The 12433-nt window shown below is 49.4% G+C and overlaps 3 protein-coding genes across 4 annotated transcripts in view; 2 read left to right on the top strand and 1 right to left on the bottom strand.

Moving 5' to 3' along the window:
* Positions 1-3572, bottom strand: part of LOC121591459 (ribonuclease P protein subunit p25-like protein) — a 32285-nt gene extending 28713 nt beyond the window's left edge. The window contains exon 1 of one of the 2 annotated variants that reach the window (XM_041911967.1): positions 3450-3572. The gene's annotated coding sequence lies outside the window, so the exon portion shown is untranslated. Of the gene's footprint in view, positions 1-21; positions 223-3449 lie in introns of those variants that run through there. The other variant, XM_041911965.1, reaches the window with a different exon arrangement.
* Positions 685-3099, top strand: LOC121591458 (membrane-bound alkaline phosphatase-like). The gene is made up of 3 exons (XM_041911964.1): positions 685-1090; positions 1254-1588; positions 1791-3099. Exons 1-3 carry the CDS (start codon positions 922-924, stop codon positions 3006-3008), a joined length of 1722 nt encoding a protein of 573 aa, XP_041767898.1. The 5' UTR covers positions 685-921; the 3' UTR covers positions 3009-3099.
* A 124-nt stretch (positions 3573-3696) lies between the features above and the next one.
* Positions 3697-11870, top strand: LOC121591603 (importin-7). Its single transcript, XM_041912314.1, has 9 exons — positions 3697-4077; positions 5760-7709; positions 7783-7914; positions 8007-8183; positions 8258-8394; positions 8477-8798; positions 8886-9045; positions 9120-9263; positions 9350-11870. Exons 1-9 carry the CDS (start codon positions 3994-3996, stop codon positions 9412-9414), a joined length of 3171 nt encoding a protein of 1056 aa, XP_041768248.1. The 5' UTR covers positions 3697-3993; the 3' UTR covers positions 9415-11870.
* Positions 11871-12433: the final 563 nt, after the last annotated feature.

The raw sequence follows: 12433 nt of genomic DNA, 5'->3' as shown, positions 1-12433 counted from the left end.
TAGAAAATCGTCAGGACATACCTGTAGCAGTGCTTTTAATTCACGAAATGGAATAATTCACATTTATTTCTACTTTCGCACAATCGTTGCTCCAAGAACCACGAACATGCTCGATTTCAAAACAAACAATTTATGCCCCACAACTGACAGCTGTCAAACCGTGTCACACTGGGCTCAACGAAGGTAGACTTGGACAACATTTTAAATATTTCGTTAACCTTTCGTTCAGATCGGTTTTATTCATTTCACGATCTTTTCATAATTAAATTTCTGAACGGTGTAGACATCGCTTAAAACATCATGTTTTAACAGATTTCAATATGTATAAATAAAAAAAATACAAATTCCTAAGTATAATCTCAAAACAAAGGTAAAGCACAGCTGCTAATATGCATTAGGCAGATGGTACAAAATTCATTCGCATTTTATCTTAATTGCCCAATAAACCTTGGACGAGAAAAACTTACACAAAAAATAGTTGCATAATGCTGCAATTGTACCGTAGAAAACTGCTTTAAATTCACTAACCATGCTGGCACGAGCATAGAGTTCCCTCTTGGCTTACCGATGATGCCGTACAAAGCAAATCGGGTCCTTTAAAATGTAACACTCACCACCACCACGCTCTATATATACGTGCCTTTTAACTGACTGACTCCATATCATTACGGAAGCTGACTGAGAAGCAGATGGGCGCATCAGCCACAGGTAGCCGATCACTGGGGGTAGCGTAATTCGTACCGGTGAAGCTAACCGTCGAGCACGCGTTTTTTTTGCAGCCAAGCTGCAGGTGGTGATCGCCATTGAGTGTTGTAAATAGTTCTTATAAAAACAGGATCTAAATCCTTAGAAAATTCAATTGATCTCACTTGCTATCGCTAAGCCATCCTCACCAAGGCCACCATTCTGTTCTGCTCCACTATGATCGAGTGTTTTGTGTGTTCGCGTACCGTACTGGTGCTAGTCATTGTGATCGTGTCCGTACACCGACCCCAACATCCTAACGCACTGGAACTTCTCGGTGCGGCAGATTCTCTGCACCTACAGCCAAGAGCAGCGGCGAGCGCGAATGTGACCGAAAGTGAAAGTGGTATGTATGAGCGGCGGGTCCGTCTCCATTAGCATTACGGAGCAATTTACGGGGCAGACGCAGCCCGCACACGCATGGGCTGTTACACACATTAGAAGAAGGCGAAGTGATCCACCCAGGCAATCGATAGTAAACGATCATGTTCGGTGTTTGCTTATTGCAGTTCATCCGCCACCGGCAGCAACCGTTGCCGAGGAACGTTCCACCCCGGAAGAGACCGGCAATGAAACGCACCATCGGCAAAAGCGACTCGTGTCGGCCGGGGAGTACGAGAAGACCGCTCAGTACTGGAACATTGGGGCGCAGCTGAAGCTGAAGGAGCACCTGATGCGACAACCGAACCGTAATATCGCTAAAAATGTGGTCTTCTTCCTCGGTGACGGTATGTCGATACCGACGCTCGCGGCCAGCCGTATGTATCTCGGGCAGCAGCAAGGTCATACGGGCGAGGAAAGCCAGCTGTCGTTCGAAGAGTTTCCCGACGTTGGTCTGGTGAAGGTAAGCTGGTGCGCGGTTGATGTGGGCGATACGGGGGCGGCGATTGTAACTGCAACAGTGCATTATCATTTACAACACTTTTGCTTACATAAATCAACAAAATCACGTCGATTGAACGTGACAATATGGGGAAAATTAAACGTTGATCGCCACCAACCTGACTGGATCATGATTTGATCGTCGGTTTTCGTTCTCTTTCTAGACCTACTGTGTGGATAAACAGGTAGCCGATTCTGCCTGCACCTCGACGGCTTATCTGTGCGGCGTCAAGGCCAACTATGCAACGCTCGGTGTAACGGCTGCCGTCAACTACGGTAACTGTGCCGCTAGCAATGATCCGCGCAACCAGGTCGAATCGATCATGGCCTGGGCTCAGGCAGCGGGCAAAGCAACCGGAATCGTTACCACCACCCGTGTAACGCACGCCAGCCCTGCCGGCGCCTACGCCCATACCTCCAACCGTGACTGGGAATGTGATGCCGATATTGTGCGATCGGGTGGCGATCCGGCTCAATGTCCCGATATCGCCACGCAGCTGATTTACGGCGACACGGGCAAACAATTTCGCGTTATCCTTGGTGGTGGTCGTCGCAAGTTCCTGCCGCGTACGATGAAAGACGAGGAAGGTATCCGCGGACAGCGAATGGATGGTGCTAATCTGATTTCCCAGTGGTACTATGGTAAACCGCTCGGCACGGCACGGTACGTGTCGAACCGGCAGGAGCTGATGGCGCTCAACTTTACCGAGGTGGACTACTTGCTCGGCCTGTTCGCGGCGGACCATCTGAAGTTTCATCTCGATGCCCGCCCCGACTTGGATCCAACGTTGGGCGATCTGACGTACGCCGCAATACGAACGCTGGAGAAGTACCCCGAGGGCTACGTGCTGTTTGTGGAGGGTGGCAAAATCGATCTGGCCCATCACTTCACCAAGGCACGTAAATCGCTCGACGAGACGGTACAGCTGTCGGAGGCGGTGCAGGTAGCGCGGCAGCTCACCACGCAGGACGATACGCTGCTCGTCGTGACGGCGGACCATTCGCACACGATGACACTGTCGGGGTACGCGACACGTGGGAACGATATTCTTGGCCTGAACAGCCAGATCAGCGACGGGGATAGGAAACCGTACACGACGCTAGCGTACGCGAACGGACCGGGCGGACCGGTGCCGGGCCCGAAGGGCCAGCGGCCCAACATTACCGAGTCGATGATAAAGGACCGAGACTTCCAATTTCCGAAGGTGGTGCCGATGAAGTACGAAACGCACGGTGGCGACGATGTGGCACTGTTCGCGTACGGACCATGGTCGCATCTGTTCGGTGGAATGTATGAGCAAAATGTTATACCACACCTGATAGGGTACGCGGCGTGCATCGGGAACGGGGAGCACGCGTGTTCGACGGTTGGCAGTTTGTAAACTGTTGGGCTTTGCGGTCGTTTTTTTTTTTAATCTGTCGTGTTGTATTGTTGTGTGTTTGTAAATAAAATTCCTTTGTGTTTTTAAGTTATGCTACGGAGTAAGAGACGCTACAATGTTTGTTTGTTTGCTATAAAGGTTTAGGAAAGAAAACGAATAAATGTTTTGGCGGGAAGTGGTTAGATCAGACGACAGAGTGTCTGGCAAGAACCAGCACTTCCCCATTTACGGCACGTACAAATAAAATTAGAGTGACCCGGTGAGAATTTGGTTAGGTGCCGAAGCTGGTTTAAGCTCTGGAAATGATTACATTCTTATCGGAACCGTTCCTCCGTAGCAATGAGGGACTTGACATGTTTAGCTCAGCAAAATTCTTGTTATTGTTATGCAAAGATTACATTTTAGTGTGTTTTATCTCAATGTTACATTCTAATGGCTTACCTGAAGTAAATTTATATTAACACATTTTATAATACGACATTTTTAAACGCAACTAGGAACTTGTACAGCTTGAAAAACACCAAAATGAGTTCTATTGAATCAATTCATTGCTTACTTTTCGATTTCAGGAATTTCACGCTCTTCAAAAACACAACCGATGCAAGAAAATTGCTTAACCCCGCTTTCCTGTCAAGCAAACCACCAGCCCGTGTTTCGTTAAATCTCGTGACACCTTCGTTAAAACCCTGCGTTTGACATACCGACGATCGGCGCTAAAACCGCGTGTCTGCAATTTGCGGTGATTTCCATTTCGTGCTGCTATTCGCAATTTCTTTTTACCGGCCGGGAAATACGTATAATTCGGCGCATCGGCTGCGACTCGCCAACCGCAGCTGTCGTCACGCTAGCGAAAGAAAGTGTCTTTGCCGGTGCATTTGCTGCCGTAATTTGGAGTGTGTGCGTGCGCGTGTGATTTTTGCGGAAGCGGCTCCTTAGTTCATCCGTGCTGCTGCATCCCTCCCGTGTAATATCCGCCCCGAACAACATGGATACCGTCAAGATAAGCGAGCTGCTTCGTGCCACCATCGACCCAGCACAGCGATTGCAGGCCGAGGAGCAGCTGAATCAGGTGATAATAATGCTCCCCCCCCCCCTACCCCCAAAACAATCTTCCGGCGGAACAGAGCATGCACACGCCACGCGACACCCCCGTGTGCCCCGGCCCGGCTGTGGTGAGGGATCTGGAAAATTCGTCGGATGAGCGCACACACACACTCACACCCATCGGTGTGACGCGTGCGGTGTGCGGCGACGTGGACCAGGGTGAAGGGCGGTCGGCCGGCGTGTGTGGGATAGGGTGAGAAGGCCGCATTGAGTGTGGTGGAAAATATTTACATGCGAGAGACACTGGAGCGCCCGTTCCAGTGGCAATTACCCCGAGGAATCATTTCAGCATCGCCAGCAAACGCGAACATGAGCTCCGATGGAAGCGAAGTTCGTTGTCCTTGCTGTAAACAAATTGCACAATAATGTATTATCAAGGATTACCCTTGAAACACGGGGCACACAGCAAAAGGGTCTCCTCCCGGTGTCGTGCACAACTGACTCACTGAGAGCGAAGGGATGGAAGGTGTGTTTGTAGAAGTATCGGCGCTCCGCCCCGGCACATCATTCCCACCCACCGGGCAAGGGCATCGAGACCTTGCCGGCCTACCTGTGGATGCAAGAACGAATTCATTGACCAAACACTTAAACCTCGCCCCATAGCACGGAACTGGATGTTGCCATTACAACGGGCTTGGGGTAAAATAATTCCACCGTTTTCGAGCTCCAATACATTGTAGAGGAAAGGTGATGAATTTGGCCAGCTAGAACTTGTATTTCTTGACGAATTGTACGGTATTGTACGTTCAGCAGATGGATTGAATTAATTAGATCGTCCGCGTGAACACCGCGATAGAACAATGAGTAGCGCTCCACAGCTCTCGTCTGTCCCGTGAGAATGCGAATCACACACAGACACACACACAACACAAATTCCAGCATGATTCATTCGCTCGGATCAGAATAACTGCCCTTTTGGAATGATTCCTAGAGCAGAAGCAATTAAATCGCGCAAGATAGTTTTGATTAATTTAATTGATCTTTTGGTGAATTAAGGAGTAGTAAAACTGAAATCATCGACCTTGTGGAAAAAACACCGTTTGCCTGCGCTTACTTCACCCGAAAATGGGTCAGCATTGCCTTGACTCTGTAGCGTTTTCGGTTGGTTTCAAGTTTCAGCCCATCGGCGGTTGCTATGGGGAGGGGATGATGTGCATTATCACAGGGGCCCCAAGGTAGTGTAAACATTGCCCGAAAATAAATTTCCACCATTTCGGAAGCAAGCGAGAGCGGTGGGTCGATTTCATTTGCATAAAAGCGGGCTGTTAAACATAAATTGTAGCACCCGCTGTTACGTTGAATCTGCTATCCGATTGCGTGGCGAAGATGGGTACGGTAACGGTAGAAGCACCGGGAAAATGTGATACAATGACATCCCACCGGATGTCGATTTTTATGATCCGATCCACTCACGTGGTTCCTTTACACACACTAAACATCGATCGGAGAGTTGAAGGGATGTGGAAGGGGAACGCATTATAAATTTCAAATTTCGATCACGCCCCGCCGGCGGGTGTATATGCTTATTCCACTATCAGCGTGCCGGCGGTTGCTGAAATTAGCATGTTGACTCATGTTGCGGTTTATTTCTTTCTTTCTTCTCCCATGCGCGCATGTGCGAAATGACACACACACACACACACACAGGTACACAAGATCATCGGCTTCCTGCCCACCCTAATGCAGGTGATCATGCAGAATGAGCTGGAGATTCCGGTCCGGCTGGCGGGTGCGATCTACATGAAGAACCTGATCAACAGCAGCTGGCAGGACCGGGAGGCGGAGGGCGGCAATCCGATCCCGTTCGCGATCCACGAGCAGGACCGGGCCATGATCCGGGACACGATCGTGGAGGCGATCGTGCACGTGCCGGCGGAGGTGATCAAGGTGCAGCTGTGCTTCTGCCTGAGCCACATCATCAAGAACGACTTTCCGGGCCGGTGGACGCAGGTGGTGGACAAGGTGAGCCTGTGCCTGCAGAACAGCGACCCGAACGCGTGGCACGGTGCGCTGCTGTGCATGTACCAGCTGGTGAAGCACTACGAGTACAAGAAGTCGGCCGAGCGGGGCCCGCTGACCGAGGCGATGAATCTGCTGCTGCCCCAGATCTACACGATCATGATGAGCGTGATCAACGAGCCCTCCGAGCAGAGCGTGCTGCTGCAGAAGCAGATACTGAAGATTTTCTACGCGCTCACGCAGTACTCGCTGCCGCTGGAGGTCATCACGAAGGAGGTGTTCGCGTGCTGGATGGAAATCTGCCGCCAGATACTGGAGCGCCCCGCGCCCGACTCGGCCCACATGGAGGAGGAGGAGCGGCCGCAGCTGCCCGCGTGGAAGACGAAGAAGTGGGCCTCGCACATCATACTGCGCATGTTCGAGCGGTACGGCAGCCCGGGCAACGTCATCTCGAAGGAGTACAAAGAGTTCTCCACCTGGTTCCTGCAGACGTTCACCAGCGGGCTGCTGATGGTGCTGCTGAAGATACTGGACCAGTACCGGAACAAGATCTACGTGTCGCCGCGCGTCATGACCAACACGCTCGACTACATCAAGACGGCGGTGTCGCACGCGTTCTCGTGGAAGATGCTGAAGCCGCACATTATGGAAATCATACGGGACGTCATCTTCCCGCTGATGTCGTACACGGACGCGGACGAGGAGCTGTGGGAGAGCGACCCGATCGAGTACATTCGCAAGAAGTTCGACGTGTTCGATGATTTCGTGTCGCCGGTACAGTCGGCGGAAACGCTGCTGCACAACTGCTGCAAGACGCGGAAGGGCATCCTCACGCAGGTGATGCAGATCATTATGCAAATCATCAACACGCCCGGGCTGGACCACAAGGAGAAGGACGGTGCGCTGCATATGGTCGGCTCGCTGGCGGAGGTGCTGCTGCGGAAGAAGATTTTCAAGGAGCAGGTCGAGCAGCTGCTGATGCAGTACGTCTTTCCGGAGTTTGCCAGCCCGCACGGGCATCTGCGGGCGCGGGCCTGCTGGGTGATGCACTACTTTAGCGACATCAAGCTGAAGAACCCGCAGGTGCTGGAGCAGATCATGCGCTACCTGAGCAACGCGCTGCTCACGGACAAGGATCTGCCGGTGAAGGTGGAGGCGGCCATGTCGATGCAGATGTTCCTGATCTCGCAGGAGGAAGCGGCCCCGTTCCTGGAGAGCCAGATCAAGGACATCACGATGGAGCTGCTGCGCATCATCCGCGAGACGGAGAACGAGGAGCTCACCTCGGTGCTGCAGAAGATCGTCTGCACCTACTCGGACCAGCTGCCGCCGATAGCGCTCGACATCTGTCAGCATCTGGCCACCACGTTCAGCCAGGTGCTCGAGTCGGACGACACCGGGGACGAGAAGGCGATTACCGCGATGGGACTGCTGAGCACGATGGAGACGCTGCTGGCGGTGATGGAGGAGCATCCGCAGGTGCTGGCCGCCCTCCACCCGATCGTGCTGCAGGTGATCGGGCACGTGCTGCAGCAGAACGTGTTCGAGTTTTACGAGGAAGCGTTCGGGCTGGTGTGCGATCTGACGTCCAAGAGCATCTCGCCGGACATGTGGAAGCTGTTGGAAATCATTTATGAGGTAAAATGGGGAGTTTTGGACAGTGATCATGATTCCGAAAAAAATAATTGATTTTGTTGCTCTATTTCCACAGCTTTTCCAGAAGAATGGAGCGGAATACTTTGTCGACATGATGCCAGCACTGCACAACTACATTACCGTCGATACGCCCGCTTTCCTGTCGAACCAGAACCACGTGATCGCGATGTACAACATGTGCAAGTCGGTAAGAGTGCAGTTTTCCGCGTGTTTATGCAAATTGTTGGATACAGACGAGGGAGATGACAAATGGTACAACTTTCCCTTTAAAAAAAACAGGTCCTCACCAGCAACGCCACGGAGGAGTCGGAGTGTAGTGCAGCCAAATTGCTAGAAGTCATTATCCTACAGTGCAAGGGACACATTGACGATTTCATACCGAGCTTCGTGGAGCTGGCACTGATGCGACTGACGAGGGAGGTGAAAACGTCCGAGTTGCGAACGATGTGCTTACAGGTTGGTTGGAATTATCTCAAACTTTTGTCATATAAACTATTCAATAATGAACTTCTTTTCATTGTCTTACACAGGTGGTTATTGCAGCGATCTACTACAATCCTTCCCTGTTGTTAGACATTTTGGAAAAGATCCCGATTCCGGTGCCCGATTCTTCGATTACGGCTCACTTCATCCGACAGTGGCTGCACGATTACGATTGTTTCCTTGGGTAAGGGTCCTTTTTTGCCATCATAATTCTTCTACTTTTATACCAAACTCTAACGTCTCATTTTGCACCCAACACTTTGCAGCATTCACGATCGTAAGCTGTGCATTATCGGGCTGTGCACGTTGCTGTCGCTGGGCGAACGCAAACCGACCGTGCTGAGCGAGCTGCCGGACAAAATCATTCCCACGATGCTGATGATTTTCGACGGCCTGAAGCGTGCCTATGCTGCCCGCGCCTCCGAGGGCGAGGAGGAGGAGAGCGAGGACGAAAGCGAAGACCTCGAGGATGGGCTGTCGAGCGACGAGGACGATGTGGATGAGATGAGCCCGTACTTGAAGAACATGCAGAAGATGGTGCAGGAACGGGGGGCCGAGGCCGGGTTTGAAATTTCTGCCTCGATTCAGGTGCGTGCGAAGAAGGAAGCAGGACTATTGTCATGTTTTAGAGGGAAGTTTCATGGAAAACGGGTTCTCTTTTTTGTATGACTATAGGATGCCGATTCGGACGAAGACGAGGACGACGATGACGATGATGATGACGATGCGGATGAAATCGATGAAACAGCGCTGGAAAGCTACACAACGCCGCTGGACGATGAGGAAAACCCGAACGCGGTCGATGAGTACATTCTGTTCCAGGACGTTATGAACAGTAAGTTGCCCTTGCTCGAAGGCGCTATGCTTTGTGAGGCAATAGGGTAATGAATTTGCTTTATCCTTCCGCAGATCTCCCCAACACGGATCCGACCTGGTATACGATGCTTACCAGAAATTTGAACGCATCCGAGCGAAAGAACCTGCAAGAGGTGCTCGTGCTGGCAAACCAGAAAAAGGAAACGAAGCGTTCGAAAGAGATAGAAAAGAGCGGTGGTAAGTGAGATATGCCCCCGTAGGAAGATCCGTCGCTGTTATGTACTAATTCCCATTGATTTCTTTGTGGTTTTTTCCGCCCGCAGGATATCAGTTCACGCAGCATCAGATACCGACCACCTTCAGCTTTACGGGGCAGAAGCAACAGTAATTGCCACTTCCCGCCGTTATACAGCAGAGCGTGACGACATGCAAAATAGCCAAATCGCCCCCGCCTCCCCCCCCCCCCCTGCAGTGTGTAGCGGTGCGATGGCTCCATGGGACACCTTTGGTCTCTCGGTTGCTACACAACACGGACATCCTTAACACACAGTGCGCTTACACGCTGAACGCTAATTTACAAAAGCCGCCCGCCTAACTACTACCCACGTCTCACTTTCGCTAGAGGCAAAAGTGGCAACAAAATAAAACCCAACCACCTCTCTCTCTCCAATACACGAACACCACCACTCTCTGGTTCAGAAGACGGAAGAACGATGGGTTTCGGTTCTTAGTTCGGTTCCGCGTTGTTCTCCTCCCGCTGCCGAACACGCCTTTTGGTATGTAAACAACATTCTTTCCACAAAACGTTCACGTCCTTTACACGATCGGCGGTGATCGGTGGTAGTGATCGCGTATGATGGACCCCAAAGGCACACGGGATCGATTCTGCAAGAGTTTCGTGTGTGTGTGCATGCATATTTTTACGCTTAATTCTTCATAACCAATCATCATAGTGTTTTTTGTTTGTTTGTTTCTTCTATTACTATTACTGTACGCCCAGTGTTTGTAAATCATCAATGAATTTGCTTTCGATTGCTTTATAATATCTTCTTAACACCGAATAAGTGTGCGTGTGTGTTTGTGTGTGTGCGCGTAATGAGTAAAAGGATAGAAAGAGAAAAGAGATTAGAAGGAGAAAGAGAGTCTACAGGAGGATAGGGAATAAAAGAGTTAGTGAAGGACTAGTTAGGTACGTTTGCCCTAGCGGCAAAACGGCATTCAAAGGCGAGTGCACTGGAGCTCATCAACAATTAAAAACGAAACAAACGACTTTAGCGCGACATGTCGCCTAAAAACTACATACAAAAAAGCTCTATTATTATAACACAGCAGCAGCAGCTAGCTCCCCGTAGCATATACGATGATGTACTAAAAGCGTAACTGTTATTTAAATACTTGTTGAAAAAAAAATCGCAAAGCGTATATTGTCCTCCCTCCCCCTGAAACGGGGTTGATGATGGGTGGCTCGTGCTTTTCTTCAGCACGCAAAATCCAACCCCGAGATCGTTTGCCCCCCCTCGTTTAAGGAAGAGATAGAGAGAGAGAGAAACGGGGGGCCAAGAAACGACAATGTGTTAGTGAAAACCGAAACAGTGCGGAACAGAGACTCTCCTGGCTGGCGGGTGGTGGTGGTGATGCTGGAGATGACTTAGTTGTCCATCAACAGCCCATACACACCCCCACCCCCCTTGGATGAGCAGCAGCTATTCCGGCACAACACCCATTTTGAACAGAAGCAGCGAGGACGTACGCGGAGTCCTCGCTGCCTAGTTCTGGATCCAACTGTGATATATTTGATCCCAACTTTAACCCCCCTCCACGGTGCGTTGCGGGACAGGTCCTGTAGATAGTCCTCCATCGTGGGCCCGGGTGAGTTGTTTGGCGAGAGAAAAAAAGGTAAAAGCAAGAGCTCCATCCTACTACGCAGCAGCGCTTTATTTTGTGGTAGCACCTTCCGCTGCTGCACCTCTGCTGCTGCGCAACCCTCGATGAGCTCGAGCTTGTTTAATTTTTCTCTAATTGTGTTTTGGGTGAGAGAGTGGGCGATGTTTTTTGTTTGATTTATTTGGGATGGGTGGGAACAAAAAGGGGAAACACGCGACACGCGCGATTGTACATCGGGAGGGTGGAAGAGGGGAGGTATGTGTTTGAAGAGCAGCGTTGGGAGAAGTAAAAGCAGCAAAGCTCAGCGCAAATGCAACTGTTAAGAGTTGTGAGCCTTTAAGTGTGGCACTTGCAAGAAAGAGAGCTAAGATGCATCTTTTCAAAGTTAAAAAAAGGCTGCAATCCAATTAAACGGGGGAAAAAGCCAGCAAAAAAGAACACATTCACACACGCGCGCGCACATAAAACGATTAATCAATTGGAGTAAAGCAAAGCTAGCACACACTCACCCTTTGTATACCACAGTGTGGGCAGATGCGTTCATTTAAAGGAAACAAAAAAGCATGTTAGTTGCATGAATACGCGATTGAAGTTATCTATTTTATGAAAATTATTTCAATGCTTAAGGAAAAGGGCAAAAGTCTTACTCGATCGGAACACACCTCAGCAGCAGCAGCAGCAAACACGCGCGCCACAAACCAGACAGACTCAACAACAAGCACACAGCTCTTACAGTAAAAAACTGCGCTCTTCTTTGTGTACAAAAAACCACTCCGATTTCCTTTACTGAACAAGAAGGAGGAAAAAACAATAAATAAGTACACTTTATTTGTAGACCCCCATTTTAAAGAGCACACTGCGCCATTATTGTATGCGTGCTAAGCAACTAGCAAACTAACCATTAAAAACAATAGCGACAGCAAACAAAACGGCAGGAATTAAGTGAAGAAATAGGAAGAAGAAAAAAAAGTAACCTATAAACTCTGTTGCACGAATTGACCGAATCATTCACACAGAGGAGACACAAAAACACAGAAGTGAGAAAGAAAAAGTGAAAGAGGTAACAGGTGTAAACGTGTTATGGAAACAATTGTAAAACGAAGGCAAAATCGAACCGAAAATATGCTACAAATAAACGAAAACAAAAGGAAACGAAATAGAGAAGACAAAACGCGCGCTGGATGAGAAAAACAAAAAAATATACATATATATATATTGATTATAAACACGGATAAGCGAAGGAAAATTGTGTGTTTTCAAATGAAAGAAACAAAAACACCCCAAACTGCTAACAACAACAGGTTGTTTATTACATTTGTAAATTTATTGATTTGTTTGTTTGCTTGTTTTTGTTTGTTTCGAATCTCACACGCAATTCGTGTTGCGTTTGCGTTTTTATCTCAGTAGTCCGAGGATACAGTAGGGAGATAGTGTGTATTGGTTTTTTAGTGGTAGTAGTAGTAGTAGTTTCTTTATATATTTCATGAATTTGGATGGTTTTTTGATATTCTTTTTTGTGTGCG

This window comes from Anopheles merus, chromosome 2L (genome assembly GCF_017562075.2).
Source record: "Anopheles merus strain MAF chromosome 2L, AmerM5.1, whole genome shotgun sequence".
Lineage (NCBI taxonomy): Eukaryota > Metazoa > Arthropoda > Insecta > Diptera > Culicidae > Anopheles > Anopheles merus.
This window is presented reverse-complemented; position numbering and strand designations above follow the sequence as displayed.

Coding starts and splice junctions, on each gene's coding strand:
- LOC121591458 (XM_041911964.1), top strand. CDS start 922: ATGATCGAGTGTTTTGTGTGTTCGCGTACCGTACTGGTGCTAGTCATT. Junction 1,091..1,253: donor TGTGACCGAAAGTGAAAGTG/GTATGTATGAGC, acceptor TGCTTATTGCAG/TTCATCCGCCACCGGCAGCA. Junction 1,589..1,790: donor CCGACGTTGGTCTGGTGAAG/GTAAGCTGGTGC, acceptor TTCTCTTTCTAG/ACCTACTGTGTGGATAAACA.
- LOC121591603 (XM_041912314.1), top strand. CDS start 3,994: ATGGATACCGTCAAGATAAGCGAGCTGCTTCGTGCCACCATCGACCCA. Junction 7,915..8,006: donor TGTACAACATGTGCAAGTCG/GTAAGAGTGCAG, acceptor TAAAAAAAACAG/GTCCTCACCAGCAACGCCAC. Junction 8,799..8,885: donor AAATTTCTGCCTCGATTCAG/GTGCGTGCGAAG, acceptor GTATGACTATAG/GATGCCGATTCGGACGAAGA.